At 45.2% G+C, this 26,135-nt stretch overlaps 1 protein-coding gene across 1 annotated transcript in view; it reads left to right on the forward strand.

The window, feature by feature from the left end:
- Window positions 1-313: 313 nt before the first annotated feature.
- SERPINE3 (serpin family E member 3) overlaps window positions 314-26,135 on the forward strand; it is a 35,526-nt gene continuing 9,704 nt past the window's right edge. The window contains exons 1-6 of the mRNA XM_040340327.1: window positions 314-611; window positions 4,645-4,930; window positions 11,480-11,713; window positions 16,595-16,792; window positions 21,220-21,418; window positions 23,091-23,191. Coding sequence (XP_040196261.1) covers window positions 4,675-4,930; window positions 11,480-11,713; window positions 16,595-16,792; window positions 21,220-21,418; window positions 23,091-23,191 — 988 coding nt within the window. The 5' untranslated portion in view covers window positions 314-611; window positions 4,645-4,674. The remainder of the gene's footprint in view (window positions 612-4,644; window positions 4,931-11,479; window positions 11,714-16,594; window positions 16,793-21,219; window positions 21,419-23,090; window positions 23,192-26,135) is intronic.

Consider the following 26,135-nt stretch of genomic DNA (forward strand, 5'->3'; position numbering starts at 1 on the left):
TAGTTACACTTACGCGGCGTATATCGATATATGTCGGCGTAAGTGCTTTGTGAATCCGGGCCCATGTGTTTGTTTTAATCTTCAGCACGCATTTATTGTGTGATATCCCGAAGCGCGGCATATAATTTACTATTTAAGTTATATATTTGTTCATAGTAGGTCTGAAACTGGAGCTTTGAATAAAAATATTCCTTATTCAAAAGAATAATAGGAAACATATCAATGCTTCAAACAGACTATTGTCAAAGGCTTTACTATTTATAGCCATGCCTATATAGTATAAAAAGCCGCTGAAGTATAATCGGGTCACTCTGTTGTAAAGATTGAGTGAAAAGTGCTGACTGCATCTCCAAGTGTCCCCTCTTGTGCCTTGCACTGGATTTGCTGGTGAGTGACCAGCCTCTCTGCCTGGCTCTATATAGATCCACCAGTACACAGGAATTTGGCCAGAGTGGTACAGACATCGCCAATAGAGACTGCAGTCACCGACTATCCCTTTCTATGCAGTCCCATGACTTAGCTTTACACATCCACACATCAAAGTGCCTGACAGAAGGAGATTCACAGAAGGAGAGATACGTAGAGGAGGACAGCGCAGCACAAGGCAAACTGTGAGTACAGTACACCAGCAGATGCCTGCCATTAATCACTCTCTGCAGAATGAATGGGATGCAACTGCATAAAAAATGGGAAACCTATAGATTGTTTTTGCCTAAACTACAGTTAGAGATACAAAAATATTGGAGATGACAGCTAAAAACTGGAGCAACTATAAAGCTGTTCTTTATAGTACTCATCCTTCCATTTCCAATTAAATTAAATCCGACTACCTGTTTTAAGACATCAACCCATTGGGGGTTATTTACGAAAGGCAAATCCACTTTGCACTACAAGTGAAAACTGCACTTGAAATTGCACTTGGAAGTGCAGTCGCTGTAAATCTGAGGGGTAGACCTGAAATGAGGGGAAGCTCTGCTGATTTTATCATCCAATCATGTGCAAGCTAAAATGCGTTGTTTTTTTTCCTTTCATGTCCCCCTCAGATCTACAGCGACTGCACTTCCAAGTGCACTTTCAGTGCAATTTCATGTGCAGTTTTCACTTGTAGTGCAAAGTGGAATTTTTCCAAAAGTGGAGCAAAAGAAACCAGAAGCCTATTAGATCTCATCATTTGTTTCCTAATAAAAAAATAATCCATGAATGTGATTGGTTGTTATGGGCAATATATCCAATCCTGACCCTGTTTCGTTATTGCAGGTTATACATAGACATTTTTGAAATTATATATATATATATATATATATATATATATATATATATATATATATATATATATATATATATATATATATATATATATAAAATATAATAATGACAGATGAATGAATATAATGAGAATTTATTTTAGTAATGTTTGATATATTTGAAATTTTCAAAAGGAATTTAAAGGCAACCAAAATGTATTGAGATACCTGTGGTTTTGTAGAGAACAAATGACAGTGAGATTAAATTTGGGTTACCAGTGATACCTGTTAAGGACTGGCCAAAGAAGGACCCCGGGCGGTCTGATTTCAGTTATTAGCCTGCTCCAATTGTTGGTCACACACACAAGTTTTGTTTCAGATTTGATGTCTTGGATCAGAAAAGTACCACCAACAACTGTGTAATTTGAGGGTCTACTCAATATATTATAAATGGATGCTAAAGTAAATAAATACTCACCAAAAAAAAAATACATAACATTTTTAAAAAGCTGTAACTTTTGTTGATCTTTCAGATTGATTCAAGTACAAAATTTGCTTAAAAAAACATCTGTTCTCTCTGGAGTAAAAAAACACTCATATAGAATATTTTTTGTACAAAGTTTAGATGAGTTTTACATTTTTTCTGCCTCCAAGCTCCAATCAGAAACGTGAACCAGAATTTTTTTTTTTAAACGTTAAACTCAAAATATGCCTCTTAAAGCGGAGCTCCCCCCTAAAGTGGAACTCACGCTGATCGGAACCCTCCCCCCTCCGGTGTCACATTTGACACCTTTCAGGGGGAGGGGGGTGCAGATACCTGTCTAAAGACAGGTATTTGCACCCACTTCCGGCCACACAGTTTTGGGTTAACTGCGGGCAGAACGTCACCTCCCTCCCCCTGTTGTGCTCTGGGAACACTCGGCTCCCAGAGCACAGCGGGAGCCAATCAGCAGCGCAGCGCAACTCGCGCATGCGCCGAAGGGAACCGGGTAGTGAAGCCGGAGCGCTTAACTTCCTGGTTCCCTCACTGAGGATGGCGGGGGGAGCAGCAGAGTGACGAGCGATCGCTCGTCCTCTGCTGCGGACGGCGCTGGACTCCAGGACAGGTAAGTGTCCTAATATTAAAAGTCAGCAGCTGCAGTATTTGTAGCTGCTGACTTTTAATATTTTTTTTTCGTGGCACATCCGCTTTAACATCCTAATGTGCATGGACACATAGGATAATGCCGCGTACACGCGGTCGTTTTTCGGCATGAAAAAAAAATGTAATTTTTCAGCATGTCCAAAAAACGAAGTTTTTCCAACTTCATCATTAAAAACAACGTTGCCCACACACCATCGTTTAAAAAAAATGATGAACAAAGCGTGGTGATGTACAACACGTACGACGGCACTCTAAGGCTTCATTTCCATGGACGTTTTTAAAAACGCTGTAAAGCTAGGTAGGACTCCTGGAAAAATCAGCGTTAAAAACGTGTTTACTATGCTATGAATAAGCACTAAAGTTTGGTGTGAAATGCGTCAGTTTTACCCTGCTTGCTGTGGCATGCTTTTTTAGTGTTTTCTGATTTTACAATAAAAGCAATTTATTTTTGGAGTGCGGCTGTCCAGAACATTTTTCCTTCATTTTTGCAAGCCTCTTCTAAAGATGATGCACAAAAAAGCAAGAAAACAGTTTTCTGATGACATACAGACTAAGGACAGGGATTACTGGAACCATGTGCATATGTATCCATGTAAAATGACCAAATATTGACCAGCAATGCAGAATTTTGTAATCTTAATTTTATACTGATCTACGCGCAGCGTTGCGCGCCTGTGTGTACAAACCCATTAAAACAATAGGTTGCATTTAAATCAGTAAAAAGAAAAATGCTGAATGACTAAAGTCCACATATGGAAATAAAAATATATAAAACAAAATAATTTAGTGAAACCTTATTAGTTATTATTAAAGTCTTATTTCCCTTCTTCCCTTAAAGGGGTTGTAAAGGTAAATGTTTTTTCACCTTAATGCATCCTCTGCATCCTATGCATTAAGGTGAAAAAACATCCGATGGTAACGGCCCCCCCCCGAACCCCCATTTAACTTACCTGACCCCTCGAAAGTCCCGTGCGCGTCCATGTGATGGTCTTCGGTTCCCAGCCTGGCCGTTGATTGGCTAGGCTGGACGGATTGATAGCAGCGCAGCCATTGGCTGGCGCTGCTGTCAATCACAGCAGATGACGCAGCGCGCCGGGGGGCGGAGCCGAGTGATACAGTCGGCAGCTATGCCCGCCGCTGTATTATGGGAGTGCGCTCGCAAAAGCTTTCCACCATGCGAGCTCGCATTAAGGTGGAAAGCTTTTGCGAGGAGGAGCCGAGACAGCCGCCGAGGGACCCCAGAAGACCGGGTTAGGGGACACTCTGTGCAAAACAAGCTGCACAGTGGAGGTAAGTATAACATGTTTGTTATTTTAAAAAAAAAAATCTGCCTTTAGTGACCCTTTAACATTCTTGCAGGCTTGTTTGTATATAAAGTAGAGTTTGTTCGTGTTTTAGCAACAAATTTAAAAAAAGGTTTTGGACCAGAACCTCCTCTTTTGGAGTCCCCTGCCAACACTGTCTGCTCCTCCACTCCTTTGTATGTCTGCATAGGAGGAACAGACAGTGGAAGGTTTTTAAAGATAAAAAAATATGTATGTAATGCAGGTTGAAAAAATGAAATCAACTTTTGAAATGACATTAACATATTTTAGCTTATAAGAGATTTTAGTGTCTAGCTTTAGATTTGCCTTAAAACATCAAAGTGAAGTTCCACCCATTTTTTTATGTTTGTCTGTGCTGCATGCCCTAATCTCATAGTGTTCAGAATGGACAATTTTTATTTATTTTGTTGCTTGTAAATACCTTTATTTTGTAGTCCTCCATTACTTCCTCCTCCTTATTAGCCTAGGCTATTAAGTCACAAGGCTATTCGCAAGGGTTTCTGGGATAGGCATCATGTATCCCAGTAGTCCTTGCAAATAGCCTATTTGCATAGAGAAGGGGCGGCAACTTCCTCTGACACTCCCGTTGCTATGGAAACCTGACTGAAACCTATTATATCGCTTGTGCAGCACTGAGCATGTGCGAGATCTGCAAGGCTGAAATCCAGGAAGTCATACAATCTGGCTTCATGATGCCCACACTTAAGATGGCCACGGTCTATTTCTAGATTATAAACTAACTAAATGCTCTAACAACCTAACAAAACGGACCTTAGTTTACAGACTAACTTTACTAGACTACATTAAGCTTGTGTATTACAGGGGTATTTATATTTAAAAAGTGAAATTGTGGGTGGAACTCCCCTTTAAACACTGTTGTTTGACACAAAGTAAGTATCGTATCTGTATGTTATCCATTTATATTTTGTAGGACTGGTGATCATCTGGGCACACATTCTCCATGCCTCCAGTTTACCTGCTCCTGGTGCTCGCGTGTTTAAGTCGTTTCAGCCGGGGATACAGCTCGTATGAGAGACTCAGAGAGCTGAATACGGAATTTGCGGTCAGGTTGTACCGGATGTTAGTGAAGACAGAAAACAAGACTAACTTAGTGATCTCCCCAAGCAGTGTGGCCAATTCTCTGGGGTTACTGCAGTTTGGAGCTCGAGGAAGCACCTTCGCTCAGATAGAGAATGTGCTAGGATACAACGTTCATGGTAAAATATTATTTGAAAAATACTTGTAAAAAGTTTGACTCTTTACCACTATGCATCCGGGCCAATTCTGACACTTATTTCCTACATGTAAAAATCGACTTTATGGGCCAGATTCTCAAAGGCGTTACGAGGGCGCAACACCATTAGCGCCGTCGTAACACCTCATCTGGCCCCGGGTATCTATGCAACTGATTCTCAGAATCAGTTGCGCATAGGTACCCATTAGATCTGACATGCGTAAGGCTGTTACGCTGTCAGATCTTAAATGTATTTTTTTTTCCCGCCGCTAGGTGTCGCATCGTCGCTTTTCCCCGTCGTCTATGCAAATGAGGTAAGTACGGCGATTCCCGAACATACGCGAGGTCGACGCAGCGAATTAACGTCGTTTGCGTAGCGTACCCGACGCGTAAGGTTGCCCCTGCTAATTAGCAGGCGCAACCAATGTTAACGATGGCCGTCGTTCCCGCGTCAAATTCAATATAAATTACGTCGTTTGCGTAAGATGTCCGTGAATGGCGCTGGACGCCATTTACGTATACATCTAGGCAAATGACGTCGGGGCGACGTCATTTAGCGCAATGCACGTCGGGTAATTTACCCGACGGAGCATGCGCAGTACGCTCGGCGCGGGAGCGCGCCTAATTTAAATGGTGCCCGCCCCATTTGAATTGGGCGGGCTTGCGACGAGCAATCTAACGCTACACCGCCGCAAGTTTACAGGTAAGTGTTCTGAGAATCAGGATGTAAACCTGTAGACCTGCGGCGGTGTAACGTAGATCTCATATATTCCGCTGCCCAGGAGCAGCGCGAATGTATGAGAATCTGGCCCTATGTTTCTAAAAAAACATTTAGAACCCTCAAACATTATGGGGCAGATCCACATACATCGGAGCAGGGCACAGCGTATGTAAGATACGCTACGCCGCTGTAACTTACTTTGCTTTTCTTTGAATCCTCAACGAATTTTCGCCATAAGTTACGGCGGCGTAGTGTATCTCTTGCGGCGTAAGGGCGCGGAATTCAAATTCGGCGGGTAGGGGGCGTGTTGCATTTAAATGAAGCGCGTCCCTGCGCCGAACGATCTGCACATGCGCCGTCCGTAAAAAATCCCAGGGTGCAATGCTCCAAATGACGTCGCAAGGACGTCATTGTTTTTGACGTGAACGTAAATGGCGTCCAGCCCCATTCACGGACTACTTAAAGTGGTTGTAAACCCACTTTTTTCACTTTTGCCTACAGGTAAGCCTATAATAAGGCTTACCTGTAGGTATAAAGAATATCTCCTAAACCTGTACGGTTTAGGAGATATTCCCCTCTCGATGCGCCGCTGATTGCAGCGGCGCATTCGCAGGGGGGATCCTCGGCTGAATGGCCGGCCCCGCCGACCCATGCCGGAAAGGAAATCTCCTGCGCGCATGTGCGGGAGTGACGTCATCGTCGCTCCAGCCAATCACAGCGCTGGAGCGGCGATACCCGGAAGACACGCTCGGCGGGGACCAGGTAAGTTACCTACCTCGTTCCGAGGTAAGTATTTCATAATGAGCTAATATGCGGTGCATATTAGGTCATTATGGCTTTTTCCTTGCAGGTGTAGAAAAAAAAATTTATGCGGGTTTACAACCGCTTTAAGCAAACGTAAAATTTTCAAAATTATACGCGGGAACGACGGCCATACCTAACATTGAGTACGCCACCATATAGCAGCTTTAACTATACGCCGGAAAAAGCCGAACGGAAACTACGTAAAAAATGCGACGGCTGGTTGTACGTTCGTGGATCGTCGGAAATAGCTAATTTGCATACTCGACGCGGATTACGACGGGAACGCCTAGCGGACGGCCAAAAATTGCATCTTAGATCCGACGGCGTACGAAGACGTACGCCTGTCGGATCTAGCCGAGATGCCGTCATAATTTGGTTTGAGGATTCAAAACAAAGATACGACGCAGGAATTTTGAAATTACGCCGGCGTATCAGTAGATACGCCGGCGTAATTTCTTTGTGGATCTGCCCCTATATATATATAGCAGAGACCCTAAAGAATAAAATGACGAGTGTTGCAAATTTTTATTTTGACAGTCATTTGACAGGCAGCGAGGGGGTGGTATGCTGTTCAAACCCTCAAAAAGCATTTCACGCAGTTGCAGGGTGGTTTTGGCGCAACCCCATCCACTTGAATGAGTTAGGTTTGGTGGCGGCACCACCAGGCAAAGCGACATGTTGTTTAATTTTTAATGCGGCTGCGTGATGTGTACAGCTCTGAGCAGCAGGCTGTCGGGGGGCAGTAAAACCACGGCTCAACTGCCAGATTTTACCTCCCCTGGCCACCCGTGTGAATAAGCCCTAAAAGACTGCAAACATCCTACAGGAGCTGCTCAAAGGCTGGTGACATTCTACAGGTATGGGTGGATGGATACTGCAGGAGACTATACCAGAGATGGGGGACATGATGCATGCTAGAGATCACTTGGATTGAGTGCAGATTGGTAATATTTGTTTTTTTTTTATACAGGAGGGAATATTCTGAAGTTCTAGCTTTAATCTATTCAAAACTACATGCCATCTAAGATTACCTCGTCTACAGGGTGGCAACGCTGCCATGGGATTTCCCAGCAAAAAGAAGAGCGTTGTCACCCTGCTAAAGGAAATAGAAAAACGAATTATATACATTATTAGCAATATCACTAACTATTTTGCAGGGGGACTCTTTTTTTATTTGCCCATAGTTTCACTTTGAATAAAAAGTAAGTATGTGACAGTTCAAGCTATAAAAACTATGGGCCAGATTCTTGTAGAATCTGCTGCGGCGTAGCGCAAGTCATTTACACTACGCCGCCGCAAATTACTGGAGCAAGTGCCATATTCTCCAAGCACTTGCTCCGTAATTTGCGTCGGCGTAGTGTAATTGGCCCGGCGTAAGGCCGCGTAATTCAAAGGGGGCGGCTTGTATTTAAATTAAGCGCGCCCCTGCGCCGATCAAACTGCGCATGCGCCTGGCGGAAAAATAGCCCAGTGCGCATGTCCAGCTCACTATGGAAAACGTCAATGACGCCGACGTGAGCGTCATTGACGTAAAGTCGTATTCGCGAACGACTTATGAAAATGATGTAAACGACGGAAAAAGCCGACGCTGACTCGACGCCATACGTAAACTTGCCCCTCATGATAGCAGGGGCAAGTTTACGCTTACGGAAACGTCGTAAAATCACTGCGTCGTCCGCGCGTACATTCGGGAATCTCGCGTAACTAGCTAATTTGGAAAACGACGATGCGACACCTAGCGGCGGGAAAAAAAATTGCATTTAAGATCTGACAGCGTAAGAGCCTTACGCCTGTCAGATCTAATGGGTATCTATGCGTAACTGATTCTAAGAATCAGTCGCATAGATACCCTGGGCCAGATTAGGACTTACGACGGCGCAAATGGCGTTGCGCCGTCGTAACGCCTTTGAGAATCTGGCCCTATTTTTTTTTTTTTAGCCCATAAGCATATCACTTTTTTTTCCTATTAATCATTTAATAATTTACAAGGGCCATCTGATTCCTCCTGTATTGTAATTGTACAGTCTGCCCTAACCTTGTAAGGCGCTGCACAAACTGTTGGCGCTATATAAATCCTGTATAATAATAATAATAATAATAAGAAGAAGGTAATCTCCAGAGGGTCACGCTTAGTGAGTAAAAAAATATATATGTATTTTATAAGATGAGGATTTTTATTTTAATGAATGAAGATTGTAGGATTAGGTGCCCATCCTATGCGGCGGCATGGTGAGCAGATGTCTCCCTGAGTACTGTAATAAAAGTCCTTAGTGCTTTCCCTTACACATCTATTAAAGTGAGATGTTTAGCAGCCTGGGGTTTAGTGGCAAACTGTAGTGGAGTTGCAGTGAGTATTTTGTGTTATAGTCTCAATGTATACTCAATGTTATTGTAATGCTCACATTTTCAATAGCTAATTTTTTTATAATTTTGTGATGAAATTTTATTTACAGTTTTGTAGATTCTCCTATCAGCTGTCTATATGTAAAACATTCTAATTAAAAAAAAAAAGGGGGGGGGGTATAGCAAGGTAATAGCTCAGTCATTGGAATGTAAAACAACTGTAGCGCTAATCTAAAACAGTAAGTCGCTTTTTAGAAGACATTTTACAGGTGGTGAGAAAGTGATATGTCACCTCCTCACAGCTTGTTTTAACCTTCAAAATACTGACCCATTATGCAATGCTCTGCTTTTGCGGCTTCGGCATAAATTAACTGCAATTTCGCATTCGAGTGGCAGGATTGTCCTCAAACTTAAACCATTCAATTGAATGGGGCCATGCTGCAACTGCCCTGCAACCGTGCTGCAACTGCATGCAGTGCAGGCGACTTTATTTGGAATATAGAAAATAGGTAGGGGTCCAAAAAAGTCCAATATCATTGAAACTGATAGTGGATAACTTACCTGCCCACACACCAGGGTAGGTCTTTTTCAAATAAATCCCCCAAATCCTGCAGCCTTCTCTGTGAACTAATCAATTGCAGAAGCTTACCGTATTTATCGGGGTATTGCGCGCTCCGGCGTATAGCGTGCACCCCTAAAGTGGACCCGACATTCCTGGAAAAAAAACATTTTATTACATTTTACTACTTACAGTTTTGGTGTCTTGAGCAGCGACCATCAGCGGCCTCGTCGGGTCCGGCGTCCATCAGCGGCTTCGGGTGTCCTCTTCGTCGGGTCCGGCGTCCGTCTGCGGCTTCGGGTGTCCTCTTCGTCGGGTCCGGCGTCCGTCTGCGGCTTCGGGTGTCCTCTTCGTCGGGTCCGGCGTCCTTAGGCTGTGGTGTCCTCCCCGCTGATGCTCGATCCCTGCTTTCCCGCGCCGAGTTTGAACACTGCACCAGCATATACTGAGCGCAGTACACTCGTGTATAGTTGGGCAGGCTCGGCTACTCTCGCGCTCACGTCCTGGACGTCCAGGACGTGAGCGCGAGAGGGGCCGAGCCTGCCCGACTATACACGAGTGTACTGTGCTCGGTATATGCCGGCGCAGTGTTCAAACTCGGCGCAAGACAGCGAGTATCGGAGTATATCGCGCACCCACGATTTTGCCCTGATTTTCAGGGCAAAAAAGTGCGCGGTATACGCCGATAAATACGGTAATACCCTTCTGCATTGGAATAATGCTTTGGGAGGTGGATCATACTGTTTTTGGGCTCCTGATCTTGAAACATCTGCCTGATTTTAATAAGTATGTGGGCTGGCATCAACAAAACCGAGGCCTACAAATAGATCTCCTACTGTGGGGAGCATTGTAAGAGAAGAAATGGCTGCACATCCAGGAATTCCGATTGCCTTTTATTGGTCAAAATGATAACACCAAAGACACCAACACGAGGTCACGTAGATGCGTTTCACACATACATCTTGTGCTTAATCATTGTATTTATATAAAATTATATTGCGCTAAACAAATCTAAGTGTATATATAGTGTGAATAGGCAGCCAACATACCAGTGGATAAGTGTAAACAGAAAAAAAGGAAATAAATGTAGCGCCAACACTATAAAGAAAAAAAGGAACCACTGAATGGTTATGAGGATGTGACCTCTATAGTGAGAATAGTATTAAGAAAACAAAATCTTATAGATTAATCTTAATAAATACCAGAGCTAGATTTAACTCTGAGTGCTAAAATATACTTATGTGGCATATAAAAGCATACAAAAGAAAATTCTTATGTAATAAATGATTGTAAGTGTAAATAAACACAAAAAACACAAATAAACGTTCTGAAAAATCAGAAGGGGGGGGGGGGGGAAGGGAAAAAATTGGAGCACTTCCAAAGCTTCCCCAGAAAACTAATAGTCACTTCAGTTCAAAAAGAACGCCTCTTCTATAACAATGGAGAATCCTTTCCCTCAGAAAATGCACATCTTCAATTCCTTGGCATATAAAAGTTAAGGTACCCTTACCAGCTTTCGTTGACCCACAGCTCACCGTATGGTGGGTAGGTCCTCAAGGCTTATATATGCTGGCCGTCCTTCAGTTGCACCAATGGGTGGATGGATATCCCAATTCCGATGTTCCGGATGGATCCCAGGAGGAAAGTAGGTAACAGCAGCCAAAGGAACGTCACATAAGATGATAAGGAGGAGGAACTCCCGATTTCATAGGTGATATGAGAAAAGAGGGAAAAAACACCTCCTCATAGTGTAGAAATTTATTTAAAATTCTTGATCAAAGAATGTTTATAACAAAAGCAAGGAGATAGTCCAAATCTCATAAAAATGAAGTACACAGCAAGAAAATCGTCCACAGTTTAAAAAAGTAAAATTGTAAAAAGACCCAAACGATAAAGACACTCGTTCACCACGGCACATCAAAAGGAAAAATCCACAGCAGGCAGATAACATGAACTGGCACAGTATTGGTAATATGGATCAGACTTTTAACCGACCGGTTTCGTCTCCACAGACATCAACAGGGTTATAGAGCAATAATCATTGTATTGTATTGATTTTATTATAGTCTGTAAAGTAACATGGTATGCTTTCTTCGTTATTTTAGATGAATCTGTACAACATTTCATGAAAGCTATGCACAAGGAATTGGCAAACTCCAGCCAGGAAACATCCATGCACTTGGCGTGTGCTTTGTTCGTACAAACTGGGACCTCCCTCTCTGCCCCGTTTATTGAAAATGTTGCACTATGGGCAAATAGCAGCCTCCAACAGGCTAACTTCAGTGAGCACACATGGACAGCAAGTCAGATCAATCAGTGGGTCACAAGGAACACAGGAGGTGAGGAGATCTCTGCTTCAAATCTGTGCCACAATGCACTATTATTAGAACTTCATTGCAAACAATGCTAGTCCTTTATTATAATTGCATTAAATATAGAGATTATTATAAATATATATAAATTACCCACTAGAGGGAGCTCTTGTTTGTTAGTGTAACTACTTTGTCACTCTTTTAAAGGGGTTGTAAAGGTCTGTTTTTTAATTTTCTAAATAGGTTCCTTTAACCACTTAAGCCCCGGACAAAAATGCTGCCTAAAGACCCAAGGTGTTTTTACAGTTCGGGACTGCGTCGCTTTAACAGACAATTGCGCGGTAATGCGACGTGGCCCCCAAACAAAATTGGTGTCCTTTTTTCCCCCACAAATAGAGCTTTCTTTTGGTGGTATTTGCTCACCTCTGCGGTTTTTATTTTTTGCGCTATAAACAAAAATAAAGCGACAATTTTGAAAAAAATGCAATATTTTTTACTTTTTGCTATAATAAATATCCCCCAAAAACATATATAAAAACATTTTTTTTCCCTCAGTTTAGGCCGATACGTATTCTTCGACCAATTTTTAGTAAAAAAAATCGCAAAAAGCGTTTATCGATTGGTTTGCGCAAAATGTATAGCGTTTACAAAATAGGGGATAGTTTTATTGCATTTTTATTATTTTTTTTTACTACTAATGGCGGCGATCAGCGATTTTTTTCGTGACTGCGACATTATGGCGGACACTTCGGACAATTTTGACACATTTTTGGGACCATTGTCATTTTCACAGCAAAAAATGCATTTAAATTGCATTGTTTATTGTGAAAATGACAGTTGCAGTTTGGGAGTTAACCACAGGGGGCGCTGTAGGAGTTAGGGTTCACTTAGTGTGTGTTTACAACTGTAGGGGGGTGTGGCTGTAGGACTGACGTCATCGATCGTGTCTCCCTATATAAGGGATCACTCGATCGATGCAGCGCCATAGTGAAGCACGGGGAAGCCGTGTTTACATACGGCTCTCCCCGTTCTTCAGCTCCGGGGAGCGTTCGCGACGGAGCGGCTATAAACGAATAGCCGCGCCGTCGTTCCGGATCGCTCCCTGCGGGAATCCAACCGCCGCATGTAGCGGGTGGGGGGGTCACGATCGGACCCTCCACCCGCTAGAAGGCAAGGACGTACATGTACGCCCATTTGCCTGTACGTGCCATTCTGTGGACGTACATTTACATGCGGCGGTTGGGAAGTGGTTAAAGGATAAGTGAACTTTTAAACAAAGCGCACCTATTTTTGAAAGATAAAAGGTGCATTTTATATACAACTATATAGATCAGACCATAATGAGGGACAAATAAGGAAGAAAGAGGGACATTGTTCCAAATCAGGGATAGTCCCTCGAAATCAGGGACAGTTGGGAGCTATGTTACCTTGATCTAGCTTATGTGGCCTTCAATATTTGTTTACATTTTCTTCCGAAAGGCTTCTCCGAGCTGGTGGCCCCTACGCAGTAGCCCCATGTAGATTTCTATGAGGCTTTCCCTGAGTGTCTCCAGCATTGAGTTACAGCCTCATAGAAGATACAGCACAGATGCGGGCAGCACACATAAGACTTTGGGAAGAGGATGTAAACTAACACTGGAGGCAGTGGGACAAAATGTTATACAAGGACAAACCTAAAGGATACATTCAAATGTAATCCATTCGGGGAGGCCCCCATAGTTGATGGTAGCTCTACAGAAGATAGTACGACCAATTTGTTTACTGTATGGTCAACTTAAGTCAAAGTCATACGATAAACAGTGGTGCAGAGGACAGGCAGATGTTCCCAAACTGGTACTTTTGGTGTGCACCTATGGCCATCTTAACAAGTCCAAATACTAACTCTAGTAACCATAATGTCCTTGTAATATATCAACAGTTTGGATGTGCATATCTCCTATCTTGTCTTCTAAGGCCTTGTGCACACGACCGAACATGTCCGCTGAAACTGGTCCGTCGGACCAGTTTCCGCGGACATCTCTGACCGTGTGTATGGCCTACTGGACAGTTTTCCAGGCCTAGCGGACAGGTTTCCAGCGGACAAAAGTTTCTTAGCATGCTAAGAAACTTGTCCCCTGGAAGCCTGTCCGTCGGACATGTCCGATGGTCAGTACGACTCATCGGACATGTCCACTGGCCCGAAATCCCGTGCATGCGTCAAAGTGATTCGACGCATGCGTGGAAGCATTGAACTTCCGGGTTCGCGCACGTCGCCGCGTCATCGCCGCCGCCGCCACGTCACTGCGTATTCTGTCTGCGGGGAATTTGGTCTGATGGTGTGTACACACATCAGACCAAATGATCCCAGCAGACATATCCGATGAAAACGGTCCGCGGAGGCCTATTAGTTTTGGGCCGGCTTTCTCTTAGTAAAGTCCAACATAAAGAATAGGCTCTCCTTATGAAGGTCACTGTAGGTGGCTGAAGTTAATTCAGGTGCAAAGTCTGATGCCGCGTACACACGATCACTTTTTGTGATGAAAAAAAATGTCATTTTTTATCATGAAAAAAAAAGAAATTTTTCCAACTTCATCATTAAAAATGATGTTGTCCACACACCATCGTTTTTGAAAAATGATGAACAAAGCGACGGCACTCTAAAGGGGAAGTTCTATTCGCCTTGAGGCTGCTTTTAGCTGGTTACTTGTTAGTAAAAGACGATTTGTGCGTTTTTGTCTGTTACAGCGTGATGAATGTGCTTACTCCATTATGAATGGTAGTTTTACCAGAACGAGCGCTCCCATCTCATAACTTGCTTCTGGGCATGTGTGGGTTTAAAACGTCGTTTTTGCCCACACACGATCATTTTTTACGACACAAAAAAATGACATTTTAAAAAATGTCATAAAAAATTGAAGCATGTTCGAATTTTTTTTTTTGGTCGTTTTTCAGAAGACAAAAAATGGTGTTTAGCCCACACACGATCATTTTAAATGACGTTTTTAAAAATTTCATTTTTTTTCATCACAAAAAGTGATCGTGTGTACGGGGCATGAGGTGTGGCTGATTCATCAGACTGAACATCGTTAGTTTAGGTCATGGGTCTTCAAACTACGGCCCTCCAGTTGTTCAGGAACTACAATTCCCATCATGCCTAGTCATGTCTGTGAATGTCAGTGTGTTACAATGCCACATGGGATGTGTAGTTCTACAACAGCTGGAGGGCCATAGTTTGAGGATCCCTGGTTTAGGTTGACTGTGTCATGGTTTAGCCTGCAGTTTCCTACCTGTGAAATTCTTACCCCCTTGCTGCAGGGGTTCTGCTAAGATCTGTGATTCCATTCACACATGCTTCTGGCCTCTTGCTTCGCCTGTTCCACTATGGATTTATATTCTTTTCCCTTCTATCACTTGCTGGACCTAGAGTTGCCACCTAATCCCTTTAAAACTGAACACATATTAATTACACAGGTTCTGTGGCTGATTAACGAAGTATTTAGACTCATTTGGTGCCTTATCTGCATTAAATTAGCCTCAGAACCTGTGTAATTCACAGGGGCGGACTGACCATTCAGGCACTCGGGCAATGCCCAAGGGCCCCATGCTACTAGGGGGGCCCATCAGGGTTGCCAGCTTAGGTAAAACCAGGGACAGAATGTGAAAATCTGTTTTTTTTTTAAAAAATCCCAAGATTATAGCTGCCCGCCTCTCCAGTACCTTTTCAGTGTGTGTGTGTGTATATGTGTATTATATGTGTATGTATACTGTGTATGTATATCGTGTGTCTGTGTGTGTATACTGTATGCGTGTGTACTGTGTGGCCCCATAATCAATTGCCTGGGGGCCCCATAATCTCCTATTGCCCGGGGGCTCCATAATCTCCTATTGCCTGGGGGCCCCATATTCTCCTATTGCCCGGGGGCTCCATAATCTCCTATTGCCCGGGGGCCCCATGAGTTGTCAGTCCACCCCTGGTAATACATATATGTTTGGGTTTAAAGAAATGAGGTGGCAACCCTAGCTGGCCCGCGTCTCGGTTTGCTTCCCTATATAAGACAGCCTTAGTGCAGCCCGGATTGCCTGAGCAACTTCCTAGTTTCTCTGAGCTCTTGGCTTGCCTTGCATTACTTGTATTCTGTGTCTGACTTCCCATGTACCGACCCCGGCTTTGTCTACTGTTTTCGCTTGCCTGCCTCCCATCCTGACCTTGGCTTGTTTCCTGGATCCTCTTCTATCTCCTGCCATCTGTAATCTGTATATGAGAGTGGGCTCTGTAAGTCCACCCCCGCCATTGGGGGCCCTGGTGAGGAAGCAAGCTGAAGCTTAAACTCCACACCCTGGGAAACACTGAGTTAGTGTTCTACAAGGGCTCATTACCACAAAAACCTGACAGACTGATCTTTAAAGTCCTGTTTGCACCTTGCATTTGCTTTGCTTCAAAAATGATACCCCATATCGCTTTAGTGGTGCTTCAAAGCACCCTCAAAGCCTCTATAGAAGTCTATGGCAAAGGTTGCTTGAAGCACCTGCAGCTTTTGAGAGGCTTTACTTCAGCTTTTGCTTCACTTTGTTTTGGAGAAATTGTAGGTATGAGATATCCACACACACAGGACATCTGCCGAGCTTCAACAAGAGCATCACCAAAGCACCACCAAATCTTCAACGGAATACCACAGAAGCATCAAAAACACAACAGCATGTTGAAGCGGTAGGCGCTTTAATGTGTGTTGAAGCCGAACCAAGTGTAAATGAGCCCTTATTCTTTGATCTCATAGGCCTCAATTAAAAATCACTGTCATTTTTGGAAAATAAGGATCCTTATACTGATGTGAAAGTGTATAGTTGATAGATACAACATATAAGTATGATTATAGTGTCAGTCTTTTCAAGAAGTAATTAGTAAAAGCCTAATGCCTGCTTTCCATACAGGTGGGATACAGACTCTCGTGCCTTGTGAACCTTTGGTGCCAGGTTTTACACAGATCACACTTGTGAGCACAATGTATTTCAGAAGCCGATGGAAAACCAAATTCTCCTTCACAGACACACAGACTTTGCCTTTTATCAGTACAGATGGATCGGTGGTCAAAGTTCCTATGATGCATAAAACTGCAGATGTTAACTATGGTAAGAATGAGCAGATTATACAATAAATACTGCATGGATTGGAATTACATTCTTTAAATATAAAGGGGTAGATTCACGTTCCTACGCGCAATTATCCGCCGGGCGCAGCGTATCTAAGATACACTACGCCGCCGTAACTTTTTTTTTTTAATCCTCAAAGAATTCGCGCCGTAAGTTACGGCGGTGTAGTGTATCTTTGGCGGCGTAATGGCGCGCTATTCAAATCTCTGTGATGGGGGCGTGTTTTATGTAAATACCAGTGGCGGCTGGTGGTCAAAATTTTAGGGGGGGCGCAAAACAGAACTGGCCCCCTGCACTTGCTCTCCCCCCCAAGGCAGGCTCTTGCACTACATAGTAGTTGGCAGATCTATAGGAAATTGCACAGACTGTATTGCATATAGTCTGATGAAAAAGGGGATTGGACAGCGTACGGTCAGCTTTAGGACAATACCAACTGCTTTTATATAGGAAAGAGGAGGGATAGCCACAATATACACAACCAGCAGGAAGGGGTGTGAAGGGATGGATGGACAGGTAGGGGAGTGAATAGATGGGTGGGAGAATGGGTGGGTGGATGATGAGGTGGATGGATAGGGTGGGTGGATGAAAGGGGTGGAATGGATGGGATGGGTGGATGAATGGGGTGGGGTGGGTGGATGAATGGGGTGGGGTGGGTGGAATGGATGGGATGGATGGATGAATGGGGTGGGATGGGATGGGTGGATGAATGGGGTGGGGTGGGTGGAATGGATGGATGGGTGGGGTGAGTGGAATAGGATGGGTGGATGAATGGGGTGGAGTGGGGTGGGTGGGTGGATGAATGGGGTGGAATGGATAGGATGGGTGGGGTGGGTGGATGGATGGGATGGGTGGATGAATGGTGTGGGATGGATGGGATGGGTGGATGAATGGTGTGGGGTGGGGTGGATGAATGGGGTGGAATGGATGGGATGGGTGGATGAATGGTGTGGGATGGATGGGATGGGTGGATGGAATTGATGGATGGGTGGGGTGGATGAATGGGGTGGGTGGAATGGATGGGATGGGTGGGGTGGATGAATGGGGTGGGTGGATGAATGGGATGGGTGGGTGAGATGGATGGGGTGGGGTGGGTGGAATGGATGGATGGGTGGGGTGGATGAATGGGGTGGGTGGATGAATGGGATGGGTGGGTGGGTGAGATGGATGGGGTGGGGTGGGTGGAATGGATGGATGGGTGGGGTGGATGAATGGGGTGGGTGGATGAATGGGATGGGTGGGTGGGTGAGATGGATGGGGTGGGGTGGGTGGAATGGATGGATGAATGGGGTGGAGTGGGGTGGGTGGGTGGGTGGATGAATGGGGTGGAATGGATGGGATGGGTGGGGTGGGTGGATGGATGGGATGGGTGGATGAATGGTGTGGGATGGATGGGATGGGTGGATGAATGGTGTGGGGTGGGGTGGATGAATGGGGTGGAATGGATGGGATGGGTGGGGTGGGTGGATGGATGGGATGGGTGGATGAATGGTGTGGGATGGATGGGATGGGTGGATGAATGGTGTGGGATGGATGGGATGGGTGGATGGGTGGGGTGGGTGGAATTGATGGATGGGTGGGGTGGATGAATGGGGTGGGTGGAATGGATGGGATGGGTGGGGTGGATGAATGGGGTGGGTGGATGAATGGGATGGGTGGGTGGGTGAGATGGATGGGGTGGGGTGGGTGGAATGGATGGATGAATGGATGGAATGGATATGATGGAGCAATGAAGGAGATATTTAATGATCAGGAGGAGAATGTAGATCTGCCTGATCCAGCACAGATCAGTGTACAGTGAAGGAAGCTTGTCTTCTCCTCCTCCTGTCTTCCCAGCACAATGTCACCATGCCATCCAGTTTGATCTGATCCCCCTGCCAAGGAGAACCTCTAATCTCTGCTCTCAGACTGGGAGCAAATTTAGCTGGATGAGAGGAGAGGAGACGACAGCCTGAACAACTATTCTAACATTATCCACTACGTCCCAGGCTGCCCCTCCCTCTACCTGCCACACATATAACACTAGCAGCCCCATCCAGATTACTGTCCCCAGGAAATGTGCTAAAAGCTTCTCAGCCCTTCACTGCACTCCCCCCCTTCTACCCCCCAGATCCACTACACACAGTACACAGGAAACTGCTGCACGTCCTGAGAGCACAACTCTCTGCCTAATTACCTGCCAGCAGCTTCAGTGAGCTGTCCCGACCCCTGGCCGAATTCTCTCATGTTCAGACTAGCCAGGATGAGTCACACAGAAAACCGGAAGTGATTGGTTGGTCTGATAAAAGCACCGCCCTAAGTCCTATGGACCAGCCAATCACTAACCACCAACAGGACACATCCAGCACAGAGTGGTTGTGCGAGCGTGGAGCTTTGCGCTCCATGGGCAGTATAAAAGCCAGCCGATAGATTTGCTTGCGGCTTGCCAAATCTCACGATTTCGATGACATCATGCTTCCCACAGCACCTCTGTGGCCGGCGCTCCGCCCCCCACACACACACACTTAAAGGGACATGTTATATTAAAAAAAAAAAAAAATGTCATTTTTTTTTTTATTATTTTTTTTTTTCATTTTTTTTTCTTTTGTTGATGAGTAGCTTTGGGGGGCGGCGCCCCCGCGCCCCCTATGGACGGGCCGCCACTGGTAAATACGTCGTGACCCGACGTAAACAAAAATATTTTTTAACTGCGCATGCGCCGTCCGTGGGGGTATCCCAGTGCACATGCTCGAAATTAAACCGGAACCAGCCAATGCTTACGACGGTGACGTCATTCTACGCAAATTCCTATTCGCGAACGACTTACGCAAACGACGCCCATACTTAACATTGAGTACGCCTCATAACAGTAGCTTTAACTATATTCCGCAAAAAGCCAAACGCAAACAACGTAAAAAAAAGCGCCGGCCGGACGTACGTTCGTGGATCGCCGTAATTAGCTAATTTGCATACTCGATGTGGAATTTGACGGAAACGCCACCTAGCGGCCGCCGAAAAATTGCAGCTTAGATCCGACAGTGTTCTAAGACGTACGTCTGTCGGATCGAGCCGAGATGCCGTCGTATCTTGTTTTGAAGATACAAAACAAAGATACGACGCAGGAAATTTAAAATTACGCCGGTGTATCAATAGATACGCCGGCGTAATGCTTTTGTGGATCTGCCCCAAAATATTTAGCGGTACGCTTTTGTTTAATTGCAAATCAGTTGACGAATTCTTGTAAAATTGCCTGAAAACTTCTATCCAATTTTTATTACTCTCTATCTCTTCCTGTTGTGGTGACACTCTCAGCCCCTAATTGCTTGTCCTGGTGTCACCAGGGCAAGAAGCAAGGGGAGCTCTCCCCAAATGAGGCTTTAAACCCACCAGAACTTGGCGGCATTACTAACACTAGTGTACCTGTCTTACAGCACTGCACCAGGGGCAGACTGACCATTGAGACACTCGGGCACAGCCCAAAGGGCCCCATGCCACTAGGGGGCCCCATCAGGGTTGCCAGGCTCAGTAAAACCAGGGACAGTATGTAAATTTCTGTGTTTTTTACATCTGTCCCTGATATGTACGAAACCGACATGCTTTTGATTTGAAAATCCCGAGATTTTAGCTGCCCCACCTCTGCACTACCTCCTGGCATGGTGGCCATCTGTAAGCCCGGGGGCCCCATAATCTTCTATTGCCCAGGGGCCCCATAAGTTGTCAGTCCGCCCCTGCACTGCACATATTAATGCTAATGTGAAAAATGCAGTTACCCATGACAAGTCAACCAATAAATCATATCTTAACTGATTTAATAAACTTGAATGTGATGGGCTGCTGTAATGTACTGCACTTTTATCACCAACGTTTCAGTGGCACATTTAATAGGCTTGCAAAGATTTGTGAACCAACAGACAGCATGGACAATGTCAAAGATACCGTAATTCCTGTTATGTGTGGTCCTGCGTTGTTGCAAGATCTGACATAATTTTCCTCCTCACTTTCAGAAATCTGTAGGAGGGAGATATTTAACAAAAGTTATATTTAACAAAAGTTATATTTATCAAAGTTCAGGAGGACTAATGAGCAGGGCCGGCCTTAGGTGTTCAGGCCCCCTGTGCGAGCTAATCCTGTGGCGCCTACAGGCTAGGGTTGCCACCTTTTCTTCAAGCCAAACCCGAACACTTTAGTGGCGCATTGGCAAATTTTTTTGTCGGCCTAGGCCAGAATACAGCACTGCCTACACAGCTCACATTCTGCGAGCTGTGATGGCCGCACGGCGCCCCTGTTGCGCATGGCGCCCTGTGCGGCCGCACAGCTCGGACACCCCAAAGGCCGGCCCCGCTAATGAGGGAGTACTGGAGGGTCATGAATACAGCACCACCATTGTATAGTTTTTCTCATAATATGCATTTTTTTATATACATCTCCAGGCCAGTTTGAAACCACTTCTTTTGAGAAGTTTACAATAGTGGAGCTGCCTTACCTAGGGAATACAGTCAGTATGTTTGTGGTACGGCCCACAGACAAGAACACACCATTATCTTCTATTGAAGCAAGCTTGACATCAAAGAGCATAGCACTGTGGACCAGCACCATGAAGAAATTCAAAATGGACATCTTTATGCCCAGGTAGTAATATATGAAAGAGTGTTTTCAAATAGTAATTCCATTCAAATCTGATATATCATTTATAAGTAGATGTTAGTATATTAAATAAATTCTCCACCAAATTTTTATATCTCTCCGACACTCTGTCAATGAGTTTTCCCAAACTAACTTGATGGGATTTCATCACTAATTTCCCTTTTTACCTTATATTGTCCAGTATGCAGCTAGATGAATTACAGTATATACTCGAGTATAAGCCGACCCGAGTATAAGGAGAGGTACCTAATTTTACCCTGGAAAAAATGGAAAAACATATTGACTCGAGTATAAGCCTAGGGTGAGAATGCAGCAGCTACTGTAAGCGGAAAAGAGGGTCAACAATGCCAATTTACACGCCTCACTGTGCCCATTTGCACGCCTCACTGTGCCCATTTTCATGCCTCACTGTGCCCAGCCTCACTGTGCCCATTGCCACCTCTCTGTGCCCATTGCAGCCTCCCTGTGCCCGAGTCAGTGTACCTGAAATTCTTGACAGGCTGCGGGCGTCCATTCATTGTTTAAAAGTCGCGGTCTCCTCCTGGTCCCGTTCCGTGATGGGCATTTCCCAGCAGCCTATCACAGACATCTTCTCATCCTCAGACTCAGTTTCCCAGCAGACACTGTGTTCAGTGTTCCGCCAATCACGGATGTCTTTACATCCTCGGACAAGAGAACATCCGTGATAGGCGGAACACTGAACACAGTGTCTGCTGGGAAACGCCTATCACGGAAGGGACCAGGGGGAAGCCGCGACTTTTAAACAATGGACGCTCGCAGGCCTTCAGGTACACTGACTGGAGTATAAGCCATGGGGGGTATTTTCAGCCCTAAAAAAAGGGCTGAAAAACTTGGCTATATACTCGAGTATATACGGTAGATTGTTTTGGTTGGATTCATAATGCAATGTGGCAGAACAGAGATCTGGGAGGGAGACCTTACAACTGGAGTCCGAGAGAGATATAGGAATTTGAAGGGATATCAAATCAATTGTCATACCAATACCTAAAATATCTGTTTTGGGTGACCTAAGTTTTAAATCTATTTGGTTGCCAACTTTGTCGGTAAAAGGTTTCCCTGTAAAACATAAAGGAAACACTGTTGCCTGTGCTGCCCAAACACTGATTTTGTTAACCAAAAATCCCTGGATGAAGTCTCTTAAAAAAATCAGCACTTTTGGGATTGTTGATCTCCTGGCCAGTCGAAGCTCTCAGTGGTCCTTCCAACCAAACCCAATGTCACTAGTGGACAGTCGCTGGCAGCGGGAGGGGGAAATATTTTGTTTATTTTTTTACAGAAAACATTTACTGCACAAAATGTTTATATGCCCCATATCTAACTTAATGATCTTTTATTTCCAAACCCAAATCTGATGTAGCTGGGCGATTCCATTCCTGAAATCTGATACAATGAGACTTTTTTCCAACAAGATTATAAACCCTAGAGCACTTATGGAGTAATGTTCTGCTCAATTAAAAAAAATATTTCAGGTTGAACAGAATGTTATTTTGTTGAGTTTATCACATATTAGTATTGGAGATTGTTCTTGCTTCCCTATGATTTCTCAGTTGAACGGTTTCTCATAGTTTGCATTATCAATGCTATCTATGTATATCTATATCCACCTTACTATTACTTGTTTGATTTTTACTTACAGATTCAAATTGGAAAGCCAAAGTGACTTAAAGGTGTTATTACCAGTCCTGGGAGTCTTGGATCTGTTTGATCCAAGGAAAGCTGATTTTAAAGGGATGTCAGGTAATTTCTTTTTCATTTTGCTTTTGTGTGTGTGTGTGTGTGTGTGTGTGTGTGTGTGTGTGTATATATATATATATACACAGTTGCACTTGCAATAAAAAGTATGTGAACCCTTTTGGAATGATATGGATTTCTGCACAAATTGGTCATAAAATGTGATCTGATCTTCATCCAAGTCACAACAATAGACAATCACAGTCTGCTTAACCACTCTACACCCGCACGTCGTCATATGACGTCCAAAAAGGGGATCTGTTATCCCGGGTGGACGTCATATGTCGTCCTGTACTTTGCGGGGGGATATCTGAATGATGCCTGCACCTAGAGGCATCATTCAGATATCATTTTCTTCTGGCGGCGATCCTGCGCACCGTAAGAACGATCATAGCTGCGGTTCCGCCGCTTGATCGTTCTTACAGGCGGTGGGAGGGGACATCCCCCCTCCCGCCGCCATCCAGTGCTTCTCTGGGCTCTCCCGTCCCATCGGGGGCCCGGAGAGATGATCGCCGTCCGCCGGATGTGCAGCATAGAGATGACTGGTGACCAGATGGTCACCAGTCATCTCTATGACGGTTGGAGGCCCGGGCGCGATGTGATGACGTCACGCCCGGGCAGGGCCGGTACAAGGCAGGGGCGGGCGGGGCGAGTGCCCTGGGCGCTACCATTCCGTAAAGGAGGGGGGCGCAGTTCTGACAAACAGGCAGCCGCGACCGCCGCCCGCCAGACTAGTACACTTGTGTGTCTAGTACTAGTAGTAAGCGCGGGCAGCGGCTGCCGAGTGCGCTCCTCACCTCCTGGCTACCTTTCCTCTTCGTTTACTAACTCCCCCTATGGAGTCAGTTGGTCCATTCCAGCGTCGTGAGCCGCGTGACGTCACGGCCGGAGGCGGGCTGACAGAGGGAGGACTCGGAGCAGCACTGCGCAGGGAGCTGTGTCTGCTGAGCTGGCTGGCAGCAAGGACTAGTCACGAGGAACCTAGCAGCAGTGTGCTACGCTACAGTACTGCAAAGGAGACTTATTGACTACTAAAAAGTAAGCAGAACAGAACAGAACCTGTTAAAGCAAGTAATTAAATGACTGTATTGGGGGGGGGGGGGGGTAAGCTGACTGAGGTGATCAGTGTTATTTTGAACCATGCCTTCTCTGACTAGCAAAAAAAAATCATCAGTTACTCACTATGCCACCAAACGCAGCCACTGTACCATCACATGCAGCCACTGTGCCAACACACGCAGCCACTGTGCCATCAATTGTCGCCACTGTGCCAATCACACGCAGCCACTGTGCCCATCACACGCAGCCAGTGTGCCGATCAAACGCAGCCATTGTGCCATCAAACACAGCCGCTGAGTGGCTGTGTTTGATGGCACAGTGGCTGCGTTTGATCGGCACACTGGCGGCAATTGATGGGGCAAACTGGCAACAATTGATGGTTACAGACTGTAACCATCAATTATTGCCAGTTTGCCCCATCAATTTTCACCAGTGTGCTGCCAGTGTGCCCATCAATTGCCGCCAGTGTGCCCATCAATTGCAATCAACACAGCCACTGTGCCCATCACACGCAGCCACTGTGCCCATCACACGCAGCCACTGTGCCCATCAAACGCAGCCACTGTGCCATCAAACACAGCCACTCAGCTGTGCCATCAAACACAGCCACCGAGTGGCTGTGTTTGATGGCACAGTGGCTGCGTTTTATGGGCATACTGGCAGCACACTGGCGGCAATTGATGGTTACAGACTGTGTGCTGCCAGTGTGCCCATCAATTGCCGCCATTTTTCCCAATCAATTGCCACCAGTGTGCTGGTGGAGGAGGCTGACTGAGGTGACCAGCACTTTGTTAATAAAAAACGGGGGGGGGGGGGGGCGCAGTTTGCCATCTTCGCCCTGGGCACCAAATGGCCTTGTCCCAGCACTGCGCCCGGGTACCCGTAAGTAAACAAACCGCAATTGCGGCTTGTAAGAATGAGATCTGTGAATTTTTTTTCACGATCTCATTCTTTCCAGCCTGGAGGAGAGATGTGGGGTCTTATTGACCCCGCATCTCTCCTTAAAGAGGACCTGTCACACACTATTCCTATTACAAGGGATGTTTACATATATAATGTTTGGGGGTTCTGAGTCATTTTTGAGCAAAAGAATGATGATTTGTACATGTAGGAGAGAAGTGCCAGAATAGGCCCGGTATGGAGGTGGGTTTTAAAGCCCGGTATTGAGGTGGTTAAACTAATAACACACAAATAATTAAATGTTACCATGTTTTTATTGAACACACCATGTAAACATTCACAGTGCAGGTGGAAAAAGTATGTGAACCCTTGGATTTAATAACTGGTTGAACTTCCTTTGGCAGCAATAACTTCAACCAAACGTTTCCTGTAGTTGCAGATCAGACGTGCACAACGGTCAGGAGTAATTCTTGACCATTCCTCTTTACAGAACTGTTTCAGTTCAGCAATATTCTTGGGATGTCTGTTGTGAATTGCTTTATTGAGGTCATGCCACAGCATCTCAATCGGGTTGAGGTCAGGACTGGGCCACTCCAGAAAGTGCAATGAGCCGAATGCCTGGATTTCAGGCATTCGGCTCATTGCACTTCACAGCATACACGCATCATTATTGACTCTGCAGTCATTATTTTGACCTAAGTTCATATATTATTTCCTGCCTGATGCCTGTCCTTCCTGGGTGTGCGCCTCTGTGTGTGGGGAGCCGTCTGCCGTTCAGCATCCTGCCTTAGTCCCTGGCAGGATCTACGCCTATTGGGGTCTGGTTGGGCTAGACTTCCATGCCAGCTACATGGGAATACCCCGGCATGGTTTGATCTTCTGAGAGTCATCTCCAAGTTGCTGATACCTCCCCCTGTTCCGGTTCAAGTGATGTCTTCAGGGTATCCTGCCGATTACATATTTGGTTCCTGCGCGTATGCTCATTTGGGTT

Source organism: Rana temporaria, chromosome 2, assembly GCF_905171775.1.
Source record: "Rana temporaria chromosome 2, aRanTem1.1, whole genome shotgun sequence".
NCBI classification, from domain to species: Eukaryota; Metazoa; Chordata; class Amphibia; order Anura; family Ranidae; genus Rana; species Rana temporaria.